Source organism: Python bivittatus, unplaced genomic scaffold, assembly GCF_059951505.1.
Source record: "Python bivittatus isolate LINGU-HERP-01145 unplaced genomic scaffold, Pbiv_v1 ctg000190_np1212, whole genome shotgun sequence".
In the NCBI taxonomy this organism is placed as follows: Eukaryota; Metazoa; Chordata; class Lepidosauria; order Squamata; family Pythonidae; genus Python; species Python bivittatus.
The window spans coordinates 5091632-5115900 of record NW_028277042.1 but is presented as its reverse complement, the minus strand read 5'-3'; the positions used below and the strand labels follow the sequence as shown (position 1 = coordinate 5115900).

At 41.9% G+C, this 24269-nt stretch overlaps 1 protein-coding gene across 1 annotated transcript in view; it reads left to right on the top strand.

Annotated features, from left to right (window-relative positions):
• The first annotated feature begins 1128 nt into the window (after positions 1-1128).
• The window catches only part of PLCG2 (phospholipase C gamma 2), an 83764-nt gene continuing 60623 nt past the window's right edge, over positions 1129-24269 (top strand). Inside the window, exons 1-2 of the mRNA XM_088135979.1 lie at positions 1129-1300; positions 15337-15564. Coding sequence (XP_087992105.1) covers positions 15369-15564 — 196 coding nt within the window. The 5' untranslated portion in view covers positions 1129-1300; positions 15337-15368. The remainder of the gene's footprint in view (positions 1301-15336; positions 15565-24269) is intronic.

Here is a 24269-nt window from a genome sequence, read left to right as displayed (position 1 = left end):
AATAAGCAAATTGGAGTTAAGCTCGGTAGGTAGGTGCGCACGGCGTCCCCGAATCCAAGGCAATCAAAATAGCTGCAGCTTGAGTGCTGAGAAAGGACATTTCGCCTATGTTGAAGTCTTATTTTTTAGGAACGGCGGATTCCCCGACGCTGGGCTTTCCCCCGAGAAATCCCATTCACCGTTCTGCTTCTGCTTGGGCACGTTTTAAATCCGACGTTGCTTTTCACCCACATCTTGCAGGCTGATCTTGCAGCCCGAGAATCTATTGCGCGAGTTGGCGACGGGTCGGTGCCATTCCCGAGAAACCGGATCGGCTTCATTTTGTTGGGATGAGAAAGGAAGTGTGTGTAGACTTTCTTTCTTTCTTTCTTTCTTTCTTTCTTTCTTTCTTTCTTTCTTTCTTTCTTTCTTTCTTTCTTTCTTTCTTTCTTTCTTTCTTTCTTTCTTTTTCTTTCTTTCTCTCTCTCTCTCTCTCTCTCTCTTTCTTTCCTTTTTTCTCGAGCTTTACAAAATTCAAATCCTTTCTCCCCCCGCGCCCCCCGGGAAAGCAATCCCAAACTGAGATTTGCTGCTCCAGCCAGCAAGAGGGAAATAAACCAGAGCAGAGATGCTCTGGCAGCGAGCTTAGACTCTAGCGCCCATGCGCCTCAGCCAGCGTGGCTTATAGAAAACAGGCTAGCCCTCTAGGCTCTTCAGCTCTTGTTCACCCCAGCCTTCTCCTCCTTACAATGGCCGCGGGAGACTGGGATACGCGCTACAGCCCCAGCATCCTTTACCACGGGCCCCACACGGGCTGAGGCGCATGGGCGCTGGAGTCCAACGCCTTGCCCTGCCCGCGCCGGCCCTCCTGCCGGCCCTCCTGCCGCCCCTTGCGTGGGAGGATGCGGGCGCGGAGCCCGCTTCCTTCCAAACGTCCTCCGCGATCCGCACCCGCATCCTTCGTGGGCATCTTGTACCCTCCGCAGGGGTCCCGGGCGACGCCAGGCTCCTGCGCGCCCCCGGGCGCCCGGCTGCAAAGCCCCTGCCCGCGCGGGCGCCCGGGCCGCCAAGGGCGCCCCCTGGCTGGGGAGACGGCGGCCGTTCCTGCGCCCTCCGCGGCGTGTCACGTGGCCCTCCCTCCGCCCGCCGGGCCAACCTCCGCCGCCGCCGCGCCGCCGCCGCCGGAGAAGCAGAAGTGGAGCCCGGCGGCGGCGAGCAGCGACCGAGCGGGTGGAGAGCCGGCGCCCCCGGGCCAGTCCGCCGCTCTCCGCGCAGCGAGCGCGCTCCGTCTGCAGGAACGGCCGCCCGGGAAGGGGCGCAGGTGAGGAGGGGACCCGGGCCAGGCGGGCCCCCGGCCGGGAAGGGGCGCCCGCGGGCCCCCGGCCGCCCCGCCGCCTGCCCGCCTCGGGAGGTCGGGGAAGGGGCGAGGAGGCGGGCCGGCCGGCTTCCCCGGCGGTCGGGTCGCCTCCTGGACCTGCTCGCTCGGGGGTCTTCGCCGCCCCGGGCGGTCCGGGAGGCTTCGAGGGGTCACGCCCGTGTTGGGGACCGGGAGACGCGGAACGAGCCTCCTTTCGCGTCGCGCTTGGGCTCTCAGCCAGCCTGGTGGGTTCCCACGGCGGGAAAGGTGCGCCGCCGCCGCCGCCGCCGGTTCTGCGCCTTTCCCCGACCGGGCGGACCTCCCCGGCTTCCGAGGAAGGAGCTGGGAGAACGAACCCTTCCTGAAGTGCAGGCTCTGGTTGGGTTCGCACGACGCGCCGTTTTTCTGCAGGGCGCTTAGGTGAACTCGCCCGTTTCCGGAGTTGGCGCGCTGAACCGGAGTTCAGACTAGGCAAATGTAGCGCGCCGTGGTGGGAAGGGCAGCCCCTGGGCTTTGGGGCTAGGGGCGTTGGGTGAACCCAACTCTGCTTGTGGGCGACAGCCCCTCGGATTCATTTGTTCCGGAAATGTCTCTACCAGGCCCTGCTCAAAGGGAGATTTTGCACAGGGGGGGCAACCCCCCTGAACATGCTTTTGCAAAACCAGCTCCTGGTTCCGGTTAGCTTTGGATCCACCGTGTAACGCACATCCAGTCCGTTGAGCTGTTGAAAAAAGAAACAGGGTTCAAGAATCATGAGTGAGCCCGTTGTACAAATATAGCCAGAATGAATAAAACCGAGACTCTGATCTTAGAAAACCCGAAAGCAGTTGAATGATGAAACGTTGGAAGCCGTAAGCGTTGTACGGTATGTGCATTTACGTCCAGTTCTGGTTATTCCCTTTCTTAATTTCTCTTTGCTGCTGACGGCGGCCTGCCAAAACAAGCTTGCAGGCACTTTCTTGGGCCTGCCTCTGCGGGCCAGGGAATTGTCACTCTGCTCATGCTCAGGGGAACCTACCCTCCATCCTTCCATGGGGTGTAGATGCTTGCCTGTTTCACTACTGAATTTGAAACAGGCCTGGGTTTTACAGCTAACAGGAAGGAAGTAGCTTTCTTTCAGATTCCTAAATTGATCAGGGGAGGAACAATCCCTGCTTTGAAGCACTTTCCCTGCTTTGCGGTTTCTCGCTGGAAAAGGCTCAAAGAGGAAGGGAGAGCGCTCAGCACATGCCCAGGGGCATCCGCCCCTACGAAACCGGCCTCTTGGGGAGGGCTTCCATGAGACTGGGGCTTTGGGAGGGAAGAGGGCCTTTCTCGGGAGTCGGACCCCCTCGGTAACAACCTCGCTGTTTAGCTAAAGCTGGCTCTTTGCAGAACGTTATCCGAATGGTATCTTTATTTTATCAGGTGTGGGGCTCATTCTTGGCTCTGTGATGTAGCTGATTATTTTATTTGGGGCTTTAGCGTGTTTTCGCATTGCAGTCCGTTCGGACATTGCTTTGATTCTCCTTGAGAGGAGAGGCCATGCACTGATTGCTTGGCTAGTTAGCCCCTTGTCCAGCTGATCTGCGGCCCAATCTAGCACTAGAGCGGTTTTCTCACGCCGCTCTCTAATCTTGGCCGAGGAGGCCAGCGCCTGCAAAAACAGGGAAGGAAATCAATTGCCCGCCCCTACCTTCCTTGCTGCATTTTTCCCCAATCAGGTGGTGAGTGGGTTAGCAGCCATGCCAGTGGAGAAGTCGAGTGTAGTAAGGAAAGGTAGCTGCTTGGCAGAGAGGCTGGAATCCGTTTCGAAAGCGTGTGGCCTTGGGGGGCGGAATGAATGGAGGTACGGTTTGTTGTGGGTTGTTTTTGTTGTTGTTCATCCCCTTCAAGGTGGAAAAGCCGGAGTTTATCGTGCAACGTCACTGGGTAGGTGTCCCAAAAAAGTCTAAGAAGAGACACGTCGGACGTTGCCTGTCCCCGAATGGCAGGCAAGTTGGAGAGATGTTAAGAAGGACTCATCCCATTTAAAGGAAGTGTAGAAAGAGGTGGACACATAGCAGTGCAGTTGTGTGCCCGGCTAGTTGTTCAGAAGAAAATCTGCTGGGTTTAATAGGACTGGCTCCAAAATACATATTGCTGAAATCTCAACTTTGAGCCCCTAAGATGTGTGGGAGGAGAGGTGGGATAGCCTGGGGCAGCTGAACATCAGAAGGAGTTTATTAAAAGGCACACACGTTTGTGAGTTCCAGCTCTGATGAGGCAAAACGCTTCTGCCTTTTAACGAAAGGTGTTCATCCGAAAATGTGCTACCAGACTCCAGATTTTTGGCTGGCACCTAAGAATCTGAAACTTATCTCCTGCCAAATACATGATTAGTTTACAGAGTCCTTCCCATGCCAGCTTTGATGCAAGAACAACTTTACATGTTGGGATCTATGTTTTCCCTCTGTTCCAGTGGTGTCCAGGGGTCGAAAAAGTCAAGATGGTGGTCATGGCAATGTGATTGAAGCCCCTCCCTTTTGGGCACGTGACACAAAAGAGGTGGGGCTTTTGACACACCCAATGGACGCTGTTGCCCCATTTCTTTTTACTTTCTTTAACTACAGTCATTGTCTCCATCGTAAAACAATCTCAACAGCTTAGGTATATTTCTATTCTATCCTGAGCTATCCATTTTTATAATTTCTGGCAGGTTTCAACAACAAGAGCATTTGAATATTGTTCCACGTGCGATTTGTTCCTCAGCTTTAAAATTCTTATTTAAAAGAGTTTGAAATTTAAAAGGTTATGTGTTGTCTTTGTGTAGGTTAGGTGAGAAGATCCAACACAACAGAGAAATTGGTGTTTGAGGAGTTTTGTCTGTGTTTTTTCATATAAAGCTCTTAATAACTGACAGCAGGTAGCTGATTTTGAACTAAACAAGGAATATCATTTATTTCTTCTCACTCATGCCAATAATGGTGCTTAGTCAGTTCAGAGGCATTAGATGTATTAGCAGACTGAAGGATGATGAAGCTGAACTGTGGTAATCAACTGTTACTCCCAAAGTAATTTGTTAAGATCTTTAGATATTTATTACCTGTTGAACTTTGATACAGGGTCAAGAATGGCATACTTCTCAAACAGCATGCACGCACATCACCTGGAAAGGCTTTTATTATAAAATCAGGTTGTTTTTCATTACAAAGGACAGAGTCCCTATCACTTTCTAATTTACAAACAGTGCTTTAATCCCACGTCTCCTATTTCTATAGGCTGTCTTAATCTTCCTAAACTCTGTTCTTTTCCTTTCTTTATATCGGTTCTAACTTCTGTTTGACTTCTTCCTAAGTTCTATCTATGTTATGCTTGTTTCTGCTTTTGCTTTATGGTTTTATACTTTTTAAACACAGTTAGCTGCCCAGAGTCATGACCTTGAGATGGGCGGCCATAGAAATTGAAATAATAAATAACAATACTTCTGTTCTTTACTAATTTCAGCTCTGTCTTAGTTCTAGCCTGCTCCTAGACCTAAACCCCAAACTGGTCCTCCCTTGGCTATCTTTATTGTTAGGCTAATTTCTGTTGTCAACCCAGACAGGACTTGGGCTTTTGTTGAGGTGTTTTAATGTTAAATTAGATATAAAGGAGAATTCTTCTTCATGGAATTAATCTGTGATATAGGAAACCAGTTGATAGATGCTCAGGACTATAAGATGGCACTCGTATGGGCTGGGCCTGACATAGCTCTTCTTATCAAGGCTTATTTTATTTGGACTTTTTGCGGAAAACAGAAAAAAAATGAAATCATGATATGTGGATGTGATAATTAGTAGTACAGTACTAGTAGACAATAGAAGAAATGGATCTTATGTTGTAACCTTAGAATAAGAGTTTAATGTAAGTTTTACTTATGTCTGATGTAAAAGAAGTCATTTTTTTTGTATTTCTGTTTCTTTTTCTTTCTGTACCCTGTTTTCTTTCTTTTTTCTCTATTCCTTCTTTTTTCTATTTTTCTTAATTATTAGTTCTGGTTAGATTTTCTTTCTTTTTAAAAATTTAATAAAGTTATTATTTAAAAAAAGGCTTATTTTATGATAATTGATTTGTAAGTAAGTCTTTATTTTAATTGATTGATTGTCCACATTTCTTCCCCACCACAATCTAGAGAAGCTCAGGGAACCTCAAGGACTCCACAGACTGTTGGTGGCTTACATAAAGTATACAACCAAATAAAACACATTAAAACAGTTGTAAAACAGTAAAATAATACCACCCAAACAAAACCAAAACACAAGCAATAAAAATAGAAAATAAAGATAATAGTATCAGGAGGATTCTCTCTGGAATAATTGGGTCTTTAGAAGTTTGTGAAATGTTGCCAAGGAGAGCTAACCTGATCAACACCAGGAGGCTGTTCCACGGGGGCGATGGTGCCATGAAAAAGCATCTCCTTGCTTCAACCTCCACTGGACCTCCTGAAAATGTGGGGCCTATAGCAGGTTGTGTCTGGATGATCAAATTGGTTGGGCTGGTACTGGTTGGAGTAGATGGTAGTTCAAACCAGCCCTGTAATTGTACCCAGAAACCAATTGGCAACCAGTTCAGGGCCTGCAAAACTGGTGTTATACGCTGCCAACGACGGAAGTTAGAACGTATGTGGGGCCCTGCATTTTGGACCAGTTGTAGATTCCAAGGAGTTTTTAAGGTACAGCTTGTTATAGTAGTCTAGCTGGCTGATGATAAGGGCATGAGTTACTGCAGCTAGGTCCTCCTGTCCCAAGAAGGATCATAATTGATACACCACCTGAAGTAGAGATGTTCAGAAACCTTATTATCTGTCCTATGAGATGTCAAAAGCTCAAGCTTCTACAGTTCCACAAATGTCCACAGGAAAGGGGGGGGGTTTAAAAAAGTCAAGATGGCAGCTGTAATTGTGTGATCAAAGCTCTGCCCCTTTTTGTGACTCCAGGACATCATCTTGGACTTTTTGACCCGTCGTCCCTGAACACTTCTATTGAATTCAATTAATTATTAGAAGGCTGGTAAGGGAAGACCATTCTTTATAGTAGGAAAATTATACATTGTGAAATTATTCCATCATTTCAAGAGTTAATACCTGCTTGGAAGAGATGGTGGTTGCCATGTTAAGGCTGGTTTTATAAAGAATTTAGCATTCATCACCAATGTGCAGGAACCTGTAAGTTCTGTTTTGCACCTTCTTCATACGAGCAGGAAGACTAGCCAGGAAATTGCACTTAATGTGCAAACCAGGATCAGGCCTTTCCAAACAACATGAGAATGGGGCAAGGAGCTCATTTAAGGTCCTGGCCTTAATAGTGTTATTTCTTTTTCACCCTGCAAGATAATACTTCACATACGGTATCCAAATCTTGTTTTCTCAACCCCCATCCACTCATTCTGGTGAGTGGGACCATTGATTTCTGCCCCCAAATCCTACCCAAACAAGCCAGGATTGGAAACAAGCTGTAGCCCGAAGTTTGAAATTGAGGTACAAATCCTGGCTTGTTTACCTTCATTACTCGTTCAAAGATAGCGAGAAGGTAACTTCGTTAAGCTCATTCATATCAAAGAAGGAGCAGATTGCTAGAGGAAGATGCTGCATCTGGGCGCACGCCCTTGGTTTGTTTCAGTTACAAGCTTAACTTGACAGGTGAAAGGGTCACACTCACTTTTTGAGAAATCCTGGGAAATTACAGTTAGCGGCTGAGACGGGCATTCAAGCCACCATTCAGACTTGGTGTAGGCTGAAGAGCTACTGATTGAGAAACATGGATTTGCCTGCAAGAATGGCATGGCGGGATAGCCACTCACCCCTTGTAAAGATGGTGCTTTAGGAAGTGCACGGTTTGAGTTCTGTCTCAAAGTACCTGCTTTCATGCAGAAGTTTGCAGAAGCTTATTTAAATCACGCTGTTTGCATCTGTGGATACCTACACAGGTGAGAGAGTGGCACGTAAGCTTCTTTTACCGAGTAAATCGGAAAAGTGGTTGGGTGTCTCCTCTATGGCTTTTCAGAATTTTTTATTTGCTTGTTTGTTTACTGCTGTTGGTGTGCTGCGCTTACTGGACCCTTCCTATCATCTCGGGACCATTTCCCTGAGTTGCGGTATTTTTAGGTTGCAATGCAAATGAATAAGATGCTTAACAAAAGTGAATGTGGTGTCATTCTGGGAGTTACAGGAGGCAAATGACCTAATTTACTCTAAATTGCAGAGGGATGAAGAAAGTGACAGGGGTCCAGACTTTGATGGAAATGGGTTTGAGAAGTTTACTATGCAGCTGTCCCCAACCATTTGTCTCATCTCCGAACGCAGACAATTTTGTTTTTCTCTTAACCTATTCAACCTATAGTTGCCTCTTTTGAGGCCACGGTGTTGCTGTGGCCCCTCAAGTGGTTCTGTTAGCTGCTGCCAGATGTTCATCCTGTATGAACTGTTAGGTTTGTTCTGTGTCTGCTGCTTAGAGCGCAAACGTCTTTTCAGGCGTTGAGTAAATTTTTCTGGTGTGCTATCCAAAGAGACAGAAGAGCTAAAGTTTTGAAGGCTAAAGGCTGCTTCTATAATGAGTTGTACTATAGAGTTAAGACAGTTGTGTTTTCACTATAAGATGTTCTTTGTCCAGGAAGATTTGAGAATGCTGCTTTGTCGGCTTTCCTGATGGCCATTTGCAATGGAGAAGACAAAGATGAGTATTGTTTTGGTTTGCTTCCTATCTTCCCACTCCACCAGGTAGCAAAATATTTGTTAAAAAAACATCTTTGTGGGCTTATGTGTTGCCTTAAAGTTCTGAAAATGTTATGTCCACAGTAAGGCAGATAGACTTTTTTTCCTTCCCCAAATTTTGTTTTGTTTTGTTTAGAATCAAGGGCAATCAAAGCAAAGAATTAGAGTGAAGTTAAGGGTCAGAGGAAGGAAAGTGTAGATTATGGGATTGGTTATTAACAAGGAAACTGAAAGAAGTTGATTGCAGGAAAGCATGAACGGTGGTGGGCAAAGAAGATGAAAAAAAAAAAGTAAGGGAAATGCTGTGGTAGAAATGTTCTTGAGCTCTTCCAGTCGTTTTTATGACCTTGTTGTGTGGCCAAGTAAGTGGGGGCTATGGTTCCAGAACACGGTGTGGTGTTTTCTGTTGTGATCATGAATGCAAGCAGATTTCTTAATATCTCTGCTTTCAGGATTGTAATTCCACAGTTAGGGCACATGTTTGCCTGCACAGAGCTTCCACTTCAGTCCTGTGGCATCTTTAGTTGAGAGATCCTTGTCTGAAATGTTGGTAACCTCCTACCTGTGAAAGAGAGCAACGCTGAGCCAGGAGGCCTGACCTCTGAGTGGGACTGCTGTGCTCATATCTAAATAGCAAAGCAGTCTTTCCCTGGCCTGTTCTGGGAAGAAAGACAGGTATGGCAGATAATTGCTATGTTCATGCTCAAAGATGCTCTAAAATCACCTTTTGTAGTCTTAAGATCCAGCCAGAAAGAGCTCTGGATCTTAGAGCTGAGATCAGCATGTTGACTGTGTAGTGATAAGAAACTTGGATATGGTAAAATAATTCTAAAGACTACTAAAAGTTTGGGTGCTCCTATCTGAGAGTCAGCCAAGTCAATAGGCACCAGTTGCCCTGCACAGTGATCTATCAGTATTACCAGTTCATATTAACTTCTATACAGTTGAGTTATCTTTGAATTCATAGATGTTAGACTGACTCCTGTAAGGCCCAGTCAGCAGAGCTATGGTCGTGGATTATGAAAGTTGTAGCTTTACAGTATCTGAAGGGTCAGAATCTTCCCTGTCTCTGTTGATCATGGTTAGCAGCACGTACCCTTTTGAGCTTCAGACTGGAGCTGGTTTCTTTAGAGCAGTGTTCCTCAACCTTGGCAACTTTAAGCTGTGTGGAAGTGCTGGCTGGGGAATTCTGGAGTTGAAGTCCACACAGCTTAAAATTGTCAAGATTGAGGAACACTGCTTTAGAGATACCTAAAGATTTCTTTCTTTCTTACATTCTGAGAACTTTACAGTAGCATGATTTGTCTATTAATCTACCTATCTACATGTACACACATATGTACATATTCATTTAAGGTTCAGAAGCTCTGTTTTAATGATTGGTCAATGACTACTGTTGCTATCATTTTGTATTTCATTTTTTAAAAATTACGTGCTATAGAGAGAAAGTATAAACAAAGACACGTAACAATAAAAGAGTAAAACACAAATAAGTAAAGAAGGGATCTAAAATGTCATGAAGATTACAGTTTTCCAGTATATCATACATTATTATGAATTACACCGTACATTATATCACTTTGAAAAAGTAAGAATCGTCATGAAATTTTAAACTAAGAATACATATTAGGAAGTATGGTCAACACAGTATGAATCATCAACTAAAATTATAAGCTATAATAAATTGAATCGATGCTGAGACTCCATTCTAATTGGAATATCCCATGACTCCCTACATAGAAAAACCCATAATTTTGGAAGAGATACAAATCCATGTAATAAGATGTAAACCAGTAATGCTTTCCTCTTAGAATTGAATTCTGTGTCAGACTGACTCTTTAAGTATGAAGTTATTCTGAGCATTGAAGCATATTCTTATAACTTAGTTAACCATTCTCCTAAGGAGGGAACCAAATAATTTTTCTGTTAAGAAGTTTATAGTATCCTTGAGATAGTTAACATATACAAAGCTAATTCAGTATTCTTTGAAAGGATGTATGGTTTAATAAAGTTTAATGAAAATATCACTGGTTGTAATGGGAATTCAACTTTTGAAATTTGGTGCATAGATCGTTTTTCCAAAATGGTTGAGCTTTCCAACACTCCCACCAAATCTGAAACATATTTTGTATTTCACTTAATACAACCGCTTCTAAAAGCGAATCCCTAATCTTCTAGATTTACTTTAATCTTCTAGGTTTACTTTAATCTCCCAGATTAAGTGATGTATAAATTGAGCTTCCAGTTAGTGATTCTTGTTTGATATGTTTTAACTTATCCTCTGAAGCATGTCTCTTTCCTGTTTATAACCATGTCTTCTCCTATTTTTAAAAATGTATGAACCTTTACACAAACTCCTAATTAGTGAAAGAGGCTTGCACGTGCAGAGTATAGAATATAAATTGAGTGACCTGCAACATCCAAAGGTTTTTAAAATTTTACAACCAAATAAAAATCCAGAATGGAGCTATTGCATCTCCATTCTTTAATTATTTTCAGATCCATGGTCTGTGTGGGGCAGAGAAGTGGGATGTAGATTTGATGTGTGTAGGAGATTAACTCTCTGTACTTTTTAAAATTACAATCTTCATACTATTTCCCCGGTTCAGAGAACCACATATATACATCGTCATTTTTCCTAATAGCGAGAATGAGGCAGAGACTTTGTTGGATCAAGAAGTGTAAAAAGGAGGATTAAGCAGCTCCTTGGTGTCCCGCAGTCCTGGTCCAAACCCCACTCCCCCTGCTGTTTGCAAAAATTTAAATCAAATGAGGGTAGGATTTCTCCTTTCTGTCCTTGCATTTACTTAGACTTTACTGATATTTTAAGTGCTATTGAGGATGCAGAAAGCAAAACTTGTAAAAGCTTAATGCATTTTCTTTTCTCAATTATTCCTCCTATCTTGATGGGCTAAGAACATTTCACTTGCAAACTTTATTAAGATTAGTAAAAGAGGTATGTGTGTGTAAGGCAATGATTAACCTTAAGAGTAGAATATGCTGCATTAATATTCCGGCTTTTTTCATATTATAGTATTTCAGTAACCTGTGGATATAGTTAATTTGTCATGTATTTGGTTTCCTGACAATTTGTGGGGAAAACTAGTGATTTTTTAAAGAAGGATCTTATTCAAGCCCATATCAGCTTGAATACAGACACAGTCTAGAATGTATAAAACCATCTGCGTAATGTAGAATATCCATTGACTTTGTGTATTAGTTCTGTGGAAGTTGTTTGTAAAACATGTAACATTCCACATTTCCTTCTCTGACTCAAAACAAAAGTAGCAAATTTGTTTTGTGTCCTTCCCAAAACTTGTTAATAAGGTATAATAAACATTTTCCTTGGGAAGGTAATTGAAATATATGGTCCCTTGGAAAAGACTAGAATATATACTGAATATTGTTTTTTTGGGCATGGGGAATAGCCAAGAGAATTATATTGACAGAATGGAAAAGTACTACTGTATGACTCCAGATATCAAAGGCTGGATTCAAGAAATATGTAATTTATTCATTTTTAAAAATACTTTTTTCCCCTCTGTTAAAAAAAAAAAGTGCAATACATTTCTCTTGGGCATAGATTTCATAGTATTTTAGAGGAATAAGCAATTTTAATGCATCATTTGATACAATGTTGTTAAATGATTCAATGAATATGTGATGTATTTAGATGATTTATATTAATTTAATATGTTGCTTTTTAGGCTTTTTGCTGTTTATCTTATTTTTTTATTTCATTTTTGTTTTGGTATTACATTTCATCACTACTTAACTTGTTGGATGTCGCTGTTGTAATTTGTTTTTGTATATTTTTTCCCTCGGTATTCTTTTTTAAAAATTGCTATAGATAGATAGATAGATAGATAGATAGATAGATAGATAGATAGATAGATAGATAGATAGATAGATAGATAGAAAACTATTTTTGTCCAGAGGTGACCTTAAAAAAAAGCGGTATGTATTTGGGGAATCATTATTGTTAACTACAAGCATTAAAAAAACCCGAATACTGTACTTCCTAAATCATGAAATTCCTGGAGAGAAAAATTTAGCACTGTATTATTGACCTACCCCACTACAATAAAGGTGGGAAACATTTCTTTCTTTCTTTCTTTTTTTTAAAGCATGATCTGAAGAATTTTGTTGTAATTTTCTTGGGGGTATCATTTTGGGAAGCCCTAATATCAGCTGCTTATAATTTTGCTTGCCACTTTTAAATATTTCATAACAGGCATGAGAGGAAAATACGTACAGAGGGTTCGTACGGAACCCAGTGTAGGAGACAAGGCTTCTCCTTAGCTGGGCAGGAGAATAAGTAACCATGTCTACTCCACATCAGTTTTGTCATTCCAGAACAAAATGCAACCTATAATCCTGTGGGTCCATACTTTGACTTGAGAGTCCTCTGAATTTTTGCTGAGGTTGACTTGTCTGTGATGGCTCCAGATTTATTGGCTTCTATGACAACCATGGGTTTGTCTCATATTTTTATTTAGTCTGACTCATGTTGCTGGGCGTACACTTGATTGGTGTTTTGTGGTCTTAGCATATTGTTGGTTTGGGTTTTCATCAGAGCCCTGCTGGGTTGAGGGACCTCCTTCATTCTTGGAAATCTGATGAACTGGAATGAAGATCTTCTGGCTAACATGTTCGGTAGTCTTGTTGGTGCCTGGCAATAAAGAAACGGGGTGATAAAGTCTATACTCCAAGCCTGAATATTCTCTTCCAAACCATCACACGCAGCCATCTTCTTGATTTTCTGAAGAAATAAAGCTAACAGTTGTGAGATAATGGCTGGCATGCAAGGGGTTGAAGAGTAGATGAAGGTAACCAAGTATAGGCTATTGCCCATTTTAGGGCAGTGAAGTTGGGAACAAAAGCAGATTTCTTTCTTGCCCAGGCATCTGCTCCAGGTTGGCTATTGTAGACCTATTGTAGTTGTAGGAGATCTGTTGCATTCTAGTAAATGGCATCTTCATTGGTCCTTAAGGTTCAGTCTTCTAATCGTTTTACTAATAAAATGGCTTACATCTGCATACATTTAGAATAAGGAAGATGGTAATTACAGTACTTTCTCAAATTGTAACACCAAGTTTAGTATACCGTTATCAAATATGGCCCTTTCCCATCCTGGCTAGTTAAAAATGCCAGGGTTTTCTCTTTGGGTCTGTGTAGTGTAGTGGTTAAAGTGTTGGACTGAGACCCAGGATAAATTAAAAGGAGATCCCCATGTAAACACCTTGATTTCATGAGAGAAAGGCAGGCTATAAATCTCACAAATAAATAAAATAAGTAATACTTCATTGAACTAGAGTGTGCAATAACCACGATTGAAAGAAACTGTGCTAAAGCAATGCATGGAAAGGGCAATCGTATTTGGACTTGGGTGATGTACATAATTCTAATAAGCACAATATGTTAGCACTTTCCTTGTTTGAATGAAGAGTTCTAAAACATGATTAAAAATTAATTCTGCCATTTTAGGCATTTACTGCACTTAAGCCGAGAGCATTATATCTTTCTTTGCTTTATTTTTGTCACTTGTGTTGTTTTTTAATCAGAAATGCAGGATACACATTAACTAATAAAGGTGACATAGTTTTGCTGATTCTGTTGGGGGAATGAGTTGGGAGAGAAACTTAACCAGCGTGATAAATAACCTTATATCTCTCATACACTGCTCAGCACACCATGTGTACAGGGTGTCAGTAATTCTTGTGGAGAATTCTTAAGATCCATCCTTACTGTGATCTTCGTCTTGTTGATCTTATAGGACTGTGTGATACTTCAGAATCCAAAGGGAAGAGGTGCTGTGAAAGACTGGTGGGGACACATGTCAAAGCAGTTTGCAATCTCTTAAACCAAACACATCTTTTTTCATGCAGCTGCATGATCTGGGGGAAAGACATAGCTGCTTTAAGGAGCTGGAGACAGTGTGTGTGAGGACTCTACCATGCTTCAATGAAGAGCCCTTTTGCCTTTGACTTGGAAGCACTACAAGTCCTATTCCCTTGTACAATTAGAGGCTTCATGACAGGTGGAGAGTTGCAGGTATTTTGGCTGAGAGTTCAAAAAATCCCACTTCGTTCAGTAAAACTCACTCTGAGGGAGCTTCCATAGGACCACAGTCATTCTTCTCTTGACTTGCTGTAGACATTTTGATGCAGAAACTACCGCTGAGCCAGGACACCTGGAGGAGATACCTATTTGATATCTATTTGAGAGATGGGAGTGAAAATATTATGAATAGTTATTTTCTTCAATTACTAGTTGATAAATTAGAGGCGTCTCTATTTTGTTTTTCGTAAATTAGAATCATGGAATTGTGGAGTTGGATGGAACCACAAAGATGATCAATCTTCTGAAAAGTGCAGGAAAACCATTTTAACCATCCTGAAGAGGTGGCTGTCCAGACTCTTCTTAAAAGTCTCCAGAGGTGGAGAACCCACGACCTCCACAGGTAGACTGTTCTACTGTGGATGGATCAAACAATAAAAAGTCTTTCCTTAAAATTAAATGAAATCTAGGTAGCTACAACTTATACCTGTTACTTTTGGTCCCAGTTTCTGTGGCAATGGAGAAGAGTTCCCGCCCATCATCCCTGTGATACTCTTTTATGTAGCCGAACATTAATACCATGTCTCCCCCATTCCCCTGAATCTTCCCGCCAGATTTTACATCTCAGGTTCTATGTCCTCATAGGGCATGTCCTGAAATCCCAGGATCATCTTTGTTGGTTTCTTCTGGACCTGTTCTACCGGTCAGTATCCTTCTGGAAATGGGGTGCCCAGAATAGTATCCAGTTTTCCAGTTTTGGTCTCACCAGTGGAGAGTATAGAGGAATAAGAACTGTGTCTTTGATACAATGCTTCTTCAGATTCATTCCAGGATTGTGTTAGCTGTTCTAGAAGCTGTCTCACACTGCTGGCTCATGTTCAGCTTGTTGTCAATGACCAGGCTGCTTCTCTTTCACACTAGGCCTTGTTAATCAGGATTATAATTATTTTATGTTAGCTAGTGATTTGCTCACTACTGCTTCTACAACAGCAAGGTGTTGGTGTGGTGTGTTTTCTATACCACTGAATTTAGGTAAAATGATTTGTTGAAGTAACCAGGGACTAGTGGAGATCTGTGTACCTTGACCTCAGAAGCAGTTGGTTCACGCTAGCCTAGTTTCACTTCTTGAAATTCTTTTGTCTTTAAAAGGAAACTACAGCAAAATCATTTTTAACAAAAGAGGGCCAGGTTTAAAATAATACATCTCTCTTCCTCCCTGCTTCTCTTCCAGGCTTCTGAAGACCTGCTTTCTTCAACCTGAAAATGTCCAGCAGAAATCTTGAGTATGGACAGCTCCCGGAATATGAGAAAAGCCAGATTAAAAGGACCTTGGAGCTGGGGACTGTTATGACCGTGTACAGCCTCAAAAAAAGTAATCCAGAGAGAAGAACAATTCAGGTCATTATGGAAACCAGGCAGGTAGCTTGGAGTAAAACAGCGGACAAGATAGAAGGATTTTGTGAGTATCTGCTTAATGGCATCATTGCAAATATTGGAATTGATCACTTGCAAGCATTCTTGGAAATGATGAGAGGAAGACCCTAGATGTTACTCTGTGGTCTCCAGCCTCATGCTCCTAAGCTACCTGTCCTTTAGCATAGAGGTATGGTAGCAGGTAGCAAGAAAGTGAATTTTCCCCAAGATCAGGTCTCTCATTATACATCTGTTTCCAGAATTGACACTGTTGTGCATTTGCAGCTTTCTGAATTCTGTGTTCATGCTTCTGTGGGTTCCAGAGCACCTTTTCTGAATCAAACTGAAAGCATTGTGCAGCCCTAATAAATAATAGACTGAAATACAGTATGTTCATGCTAGTGTGATAACAAATGTGTTATGAAAAGTGGCTTAATGCACTAGTGCAGCCCAGCTATTGCACCACACCATGGTTAAGTAGGTTTATTTATGGTTTGGGTTGAAATCTAAATTGAGAAATCATAACTGCCTCCAAAACTGCATATCTTGAGAGATTGTGATTTATTCAGTCAAGCTGTGGTTGAACAATCCATATCTGAGTGTGAGGTACAAACCAGGCCCGAAAGAGGAAAATAGGAAATGGAAAAGGAGGGCTAAATCATAGTTCTCCTGGAGTTCATTTGGAAGTTCAGATCATAGTTTGGCATTTAAACCATAGCTATTGCAAATCATAGTTTAGTGTGGCATCTGAATGGAACTGCTTCATTGTTTTGCTTGCTACTAAGATATTTGTGCCATGTTTTGAGGTTAGTAAACCAATTGTGTGTTTGTTAAACTTATGTAGTAGTGAGCTTTACTAAGTAAAGCTGTCCATTTACATTTTTAGTGTTCAATGCATCACATAGTTAATCTCCATAAAGGAAGCCTATGATGTTAATGCTTCCTTTAACTGGTGGGAATAATGATTAATCAGTGGCTATAGATGTAAAACGTATTTTGCATGGGTGTGTTAGTTGTTTTACTATATGAACTGGAAAGGCAATAGAATAGAAAGCAGTAAAGAAGAACTTCCTTTTTCACAATTACTAGCACAGCTGTTAATATCTCAAGAAGATCAGAATAATGACACACTGATAAGATGTTCACCATATTTGCACAAATGTCTCAAAATCAGATGACATTTGTATATAGCTGGCTTGCTTATTCATCCATCCATTCATTCCATTCAATTTTTAACCTGCCACAACAGCATGGAAGTGTGTTAATTGGAGACTAGAGGTTATGTCCAGTGTGTTTTTAAAATGGTAGCTAAGGAATTATGTGTTACAGGTAGCCCTTGGCTTACATCCATTTGTTCAGTGACTGTTCAAAATTATGGCGCACTGAAAAAATGGATGTACAACTGACCCTCAAAATTCAGGCCCTCGTAGCACCCCTGCCGTCACATGATTGCGAGCCGGGCATTTGGGTGCCCAGCTCATGATTATGATGTTGCAGAGAGCTGTAGGCAAGCAAAGTCAATGGGGAAGCCAGCAGGGAAGCCAGCAAGTAGCTCTGGAAAGTTGCCCTGGCTCTCCTGCGCTTGCGCCGTGCCCTCTACCCGTCAACCTTTCTGTACTTGTCTGCGCCCTCCACCCATGACCTCCCTGCACTTGTGCGGCACTGCGCCCTCCATCCTTTGGCCTTCCTGCACTCGTGCTGCGTTGTGCCCTCCACTCACAGCCTTCCTGCATTCACAGAGTGCTGCAGCACCCTGCTCCCCCGGCTTCTCCCAACTCACATGTGGCCTGCACAGTGCCTCCCAGGGCCTCCCCCACTCCCCACGGCACCCCCACGCTCCTTACCTGGGACTCCCACTGCTTCCCACTTAATGACCTACGCTTCTTGGGGTAACAATGGCAACTGGGACTGCTGGGATTGTCGTCGCTAAGCGATGCGATTACATGACATCGCACTTTAAGACTGTATTGCTTAGCGACGGCAATCAGTCCCAGTTGCTGCTGTAACCCGAGGACTACCTCTACCATTTCTAAATGAATATATTTCTTTTTGAGTCAAATGGCCTGGAATTTAAGTGGATCCCAAAGAGGGATTTTATATTGAACCAGAATTTTTTTTTTTTTTTTGTAACTTCATGAGCAAGCAGGAAGGTAAAGTTTCCTTGGTTTCATGTACAACTGTAGCTTAAAATAACTTTTCAGTGTTAACATACTAGTAAGAGTGAATTTTCTTTTGCAATTGTTGCAAATGTGCTTATGTTGATTTTAAAATAGCTATTTTGAACCTAGTATTATATAAGTTATATTGCAAGAATTTTGTTATCTTTTCTGGCAGGAATAAAAAACATTTTTATTGCCTGTTAGGAAAAGTTTTTATTTTTACTTTTATTTTGAATTTTTCTAGACCGCTTGTGGAAAAATGTATGGAGTTTTACATTTTTATCCTGTGTACTGTATCAGTATAAATCTATTGGAAGTGGTTGGCTTTCATTTAGGTAATTTCAAATTATTAGGAGTAAAAGCTTAAACTAATTACAGTAAGCTTTGTGGCTGAAAAATTTGCAGTTTTCATAGTGAAAGCAGCGTGTTACAAATCATATACTTTACAAGTCAAAATGAAAGTTCCCAAGTTACAAAAATTATATAGAAGACTAATAAAAGTTTAACACACCTTTGAACAGGTGTCAATAGAAGAAGAAAGAAACCTTTATAACCCAACAGGCAAGAGTAACGTGTAAAATATACATATGTATAATCCCATTCCCATTTTGCACGTGTCTAAAATAATTGAACTTAAATATGTATAAAATCTCATTTGCATTTTATGGGCATTCTATTTAATAGAACTCCTTCGCCTTTATTAGTCTTAAATTGATTGCTACTACCGTGTTTCTCAAACTTGGCCATTTTAAGATGTGTGGACTTCATCTCCCAGAATTCCCCAACCAGCTGGCTGGGGAATTCTGGGAGTTGAAGTCCACACATCTTAAAGTGGCCACGTTTGAGAAAGACTGGTCTACTGTATTGGCATCATTACTTTAAGCTCTTTGATATATTATAAGATTGCATTATAACTTATTAGAGCAAAGCATATTTAGTTTGTGCTCTTGCTTATTGCTGCTTGATGTTCTTTGTCCTTCCTTTGATTTAATTTTATTCTTTTTTGTAACCTGATTTTTCTATACGATCCGATCTTTGATTGAAATAAACTGCTACTGCTTAATAGTCAATTGAATGGATCGGCTCTTACTCCCAAGAAATGGGACCTAGCATTGCAGCCTAGACTTCTTTCAGATGTTCCATCTCTTTCAGGGCTGATGTCCAGAGGCCCAGCATTCTGAAAAATGTGCAAAACTTGTACCATTCCAGTTTGTGGTTTTGCCTTCCTGCCACAAATATAGGGTCGAATCATGCCATTTTTTTTTTCAAGGCAGACTGTTAACTGGTTCAGTGCAAATTTCAGCTTGTCTTTTTTTCCCCCAGACAAAACGTAACTGTTTGCTGTAGTTAATAAAACTGTTTATGACAAATAGCTATTGTGTTGGATCCATTCAGAAGGTACCACTGCACTTGTGACCGTAGTCCTGAATTATGCCACACGAAAGAAAACATTGATGGTTCATTGTTCTTAGGTTTCAAGAGAAGCTGCATGATTTCCTTTAACGATGGTTAAGTATACATTTTACTGCTTTCCAGTATAGACAATCCCCTACTTGCGAATTTTCATGTTGCAAACTTTCACTGATATGAACAGGATGGACCTGGAAGTCAGAACTGGAAGTCAAGCCAAAAATTGGAGCTGGAAGTTGGGAGAAGGCCGCAAAGGGTTAGTTTCCAGTGCACTGCAAACCTACCCTTTCCCACCTTCTCCAGCCTTCCATTTGCATTTGAGGTTTGCATTGAAGTTGGAGTTCCCAGAAAGGGTTAGTTTACACGGTGTGCCGGGTAAGGCAGGAGAGGAGGTGGTGGCAGAGGACAGGGGAGAGAGGGCGGAGGTCTCCTGCCTTGCCTGGCAACGGAGCACGCCATGCCCCACCGGCCTTGCCTCCTGCCTCCTGCCTCTACCTCTTTTCTTTTTTCTTTTTTCTTTTTGGACTTACGAACAAAACGGACTTACAAACAGCCTCTTAGAATGTAACCTGTTCGTAAGTAGGGGATTATCTGTATTTCCAAAACATCATTATGTTTTTGGATGGCTTATGGAATAAAGTTGTAGATTCTTCCCTTTCCCTTTTGTCTTAGATGCAAGTCTTGCATCTAAACTGTTTCTAAATTTGCTCAGAATTTCTAAGTCCACCGTAACTTCTGTTTTTACTGTCTCATTTTTTCCTCTCGGGTAAGCATTTTTGTTGAATCCAGTGTCAGGTTGTTGCTGCTGCTGCTGCTCTCCTAGCCATCTGTTTTGTGGGATCTGATGTAACAGAGCACTTTGAAATGCAGAATTATCAGGCAGTCTCATGGCCTTGCTGTGTCATGACTAGTTTGTGTTAGCGTAACGCCGAAAAAGTGAGGCAAAGACAAAAATGCCAGGGAAGGGGGGAAGGATGTTCCTTCTCAAACTTTTGGGTGTGCTTCAAGTTTTGCACATGAAATGTTTTGGAAAGAAGCATTTTGCACACCTCTAAGGACAGGTGTCTGAGCATCTGGGAACTCCACTTACTGCTTTCTCAGTGTCTGCGATGATGTCACTAATACATTCCAGCATTCCCCAGAGTTACCTCTGTAGGGACTTGTCAATGCAAAGAATGGCCTTACTCACACCACCAAGTCACCAGTAGTCCTTCTACTGAGTAAACAGTTGTAACACCAGCAAGAAAAGATGAGAAATGGAGCACCTCCAGTAAGCCCTATAAACTTCAGGGGCTCCCATAGCTAATAATTTTCCTTTTGACAACTCTACGGAAGAGGAAGAAGAATGGGGGCATGGCAAGATACCCAAGTAGCAACCTTGGTAACAAGAGATCCAGTCCAGATCCGGGGAAAGCTCGGTCTGAAGGAGAGAAGACAGCCTTTCTCCAGGCATGAAAGGGAAGATCAAGGACAAGCAAAGGAAGCCAAAATTACATGCTTATAGAAGCCACAGCTGTTAGGTCACTGGAAGAAAACTGCAATGGGACAACAAGCGAGACCTGTTAAAGCCTGCTGAGGTGACCAAGAACCAGGATTTGGAACCAAGGAAGAGGGGAATCAATTCTTCTTTGTTAATTATACTAACAAAGAGGGGAACCCTGTGGTCACGTGAAAGCTTTTCTTGAGCAGTCTTTAAAATGGAATGTATTGGGGAAACAATAGCTAAATAGGATTATATACTATGCTATGTGTTTGAAAATTGCATGAAAGAAAGCAGCCCCTCAAGCTTCGTATATCCCATCACACGATGCTCATGCTGGTCATGTCTTCACCAAATGATCAAAATATTTAACACTTAAATATTGTTTATAAGTGTTTCAGATCTTAATGATCTCTTTGTGGCTGAGAGAAAGAGAAACTTGCTGAATGTCTTCTAGTAAGTTTATGGCAGGAGGAATCTTGGCTATTCTCCCCATATTCCCTAACTTATTGGTAGAAAGTGTTGACCTTGCTGTAATCTTTATTACAACAACCTAGTGTACTTGCAATGTGTTGGGTCTACAACTGTCAGATTGTGTCCAGTTTTGGGCATTACACTTTCAGAAGGATTTAGAGAAATTGGAAGAAGTTCAGAGAACGTCTACAAAGATGATGAGAAGACTAGAAACTTAAGTCCAGCGAAGAAAAATGGAAAGAGTTGGGTATGTTTAGTCTTGAGAAAAGATGGCTGATTGGGGATATAAAAGCAAATACCTGAAAGACTATCACATAAAATATGATCAAGACCTTGTCTCTCTCATTCCAAGTGCAAGACTTGGAATAATAGAATCCAATTCTGGTTGAATATTAGGGAGATTCTAATGGAATAGTAGCAAAACTTGCTAAGAGCAATTTGACAGTGAAACAACTCAGAGAGTTGGTGGGTTCTCCTTCATTGGATATGCTTAGATGGAAGCTTGGCAGCCATCTGTCTGGAGTGCTATAAATTGGATTGGTGGCCCCAGTGGAACCTCCCAACTCTATAACTTTAATTCCCAATTTAGAACTGCCATTTTTTGAGAGCTGCCTGAAGAGAGCTACTTGACACCAGAACAGAGTGTCAGTGAGATGGGCAGCATGTATAAATTAGAAGAACAAATAAACTGAATTCATAACAGGTTAAGTTGGGCCCCAGATGCTTAGCTTTAGGTGTTCGGGAGATGTTTGTGAATGATGGACCAAGCATCCTGCCAAGTGAGTTTTCATTCTGTACTTATCTTTCAACCTTGGTGAGGAGGAAAGGGTTAAGAGGCTGCTGCCCTTCCATAGGAGAACATTGGAGTGGATTCCTTGCTGTCATGCTGATTGTTCTGCTCTGTGTGCAGAGGCTACACTTACAGAAAGCAGAAGGATTCTGAGTCTTTGGCCAATGTTTGCAGGAATAGAAGGCTATGTATTAACAGAGCACTTACCTGCAAGTGGAAGGTCCTCCCTTTTTCCATGTTGTTACAAGTTGGGTGAGGTTGGGGCTGGTGGTGGTAATAGTGAGTGCCAGGAGGGATCACACTTAAAATACACTTCTTTGCTACTGGTGAATTGGCTTTTTGTCAAGGGTTGCTGTTGAGTCCTGAAGGCAGTTCTGAATTTGAAAAGCGAAGGGTTAGGGATCTGCTTTTCCTTCCTCGGTTACAATTTTAGGACCAACTCTGGGTGTATGTATTCTTTCCCCATAGTTGTCTTCCATAAAACACAGTCTTCCCTTGTGTATTCAAAGCAAGCAAAACTATGGTGAGAAAGCAAGAGACAAGTCTATATTTTGCATCTTGTCATCTGAGCTTTCCAGCCAATATTTTTATAGCTCTGTGGTTGGCTGTGATGCTGCTGATATAGTTTGAATTATAAATGCAAGAGAGATCATGTGCCTCCTCTGAGTTGAGTAAGTATAGTAACATTATGGTAGAGTAAAGGTTGGGAAAAAAGTCTTTACTCATCATTGCTCCCCCTTCTCTGCTTTATTTATTTATTTTAACCCATCCACTGTTGGGTTTCTACTGCTGGATGAGTTACTTGCCCAATATTATTAATCTTTCCAATAGTAGGGAACTTGCTTCATATCTTAATGCTTTCTAGTTTGCATGATTTGACAGTTGCGTGTCTTGTCTTTGAAACATCTGCTGATGTGTTAAAGCTTCCCTTATACGTGAATCAAACTCATGGAGAAGGTTTAGCTATTCTCCATTCAGACTCCTCTGTTTTCCATTTCAGGTCTTTTCCATGATTTTAACAAACATTTGTTTGCAGGCAGTCCCCACAGAAGCTTTGTCCTTGGACTTTGAGATCTCAAACTGGGACTTTGGGATGAAACATGCAAAGCCTATGTTCCTTCTGATTCTGCTGCAGAGCTCTGTAGCCTATGGTGGTCCAAACCACCATGATTCTGAATGGCCTCTGTTTCTAAGAAGGTGACCTCTGTAGCATTTTCAGTCCTGATGCAGCATGAAGAGGTATTTCTTGAAGAGGCAGAACAGCAGAACAGCTAGGAAAAGCCTCATCTGTGATACTGGCTACATGAGTCTGTTGTATACAGAATGCTTGGTATCGCAGCTCTAATCAGTAATTTGTGGACAAAGTAGAGCCGTATTTCTCAACCTTGGTGACTTTTAGATGGGTGGACTTCACCTCCCAGGATTCTGGGAGTTGAAGTCCACCCATCTGAAAGTCACCAAAGCTGAGAAACATTGAAGTAGAGAATGCTTTGCAGCTTACTGTTGCAGTGATCAATCTCAGTGTTTGTGTGTGTTTTGGTAAACTGCAAAGTATGAGCTAAGACAAGACAACAGTGATGTGATGAGACAAGGAGTCTTAAGTTTTGCACTCCCCTCTTGGTCAGATAGAAGAAGTGTTGGTTAGCTGATTTAGGGTTTTCCCTGTGTTGAGGACAATTGCAATCCATTTTGAAAAGGTTTCTGAAGTGTGTGTGAGTGTGTGTGTGTGAAAATTAGCTGTATGGAAGTGCCCTAAGTGAGGTAAACTGATAAAATAATCTTAGTTGGTTTGCCAAGCAATACAATCCACCTTGTCCTTCTTATAAAGACAGTGGGGAATTTTAAAAGAGCAGATTCTCAGATTTGAAATGTGTCCACAAGTCTGATTTTAGAAGTTGCAGGAAAATGAGAGGGAACAGTGCTTCTCTTCTTTCACTTTCATCTGTTGCTGCATTGTGTGAACACACTATGCATGGAAGGTCCTTGTTATGCATAATTGCTTATATACTACAGTAATCGAAGGACTGACTTAGGTTTATTTTACGTTATTTTTTTACGAAGTTTATTTATCACCAGTTCTCATGACTCCTGGCAATTTGCATCATTTTAAAAACACAACAATAAAATAACGGTATAAAGATAATTGGAAACTAAACAGGAATAAATTAAATACCTTATTGCATAAGTGATTATATTAAAAATGTCTCGCCTCCCAAAGAGGCCATCTTTTCTATCGAAAAGAGACCAACTGTCTTTATATTGCAGAAAGGGGCATTCAACCTGTAATAATTGCTATCCCACGCTGGCAATATTAGAGGTTGAATTGTACTTTTTGCAATTCAAAGACAATTTGTCTTTTTTTCCAGCCTCCCGACAGCACACAAAGGGAAGAGATTCATTTGCCACTCCAAATCGTGACTTCTGGCTGACTCGTTATG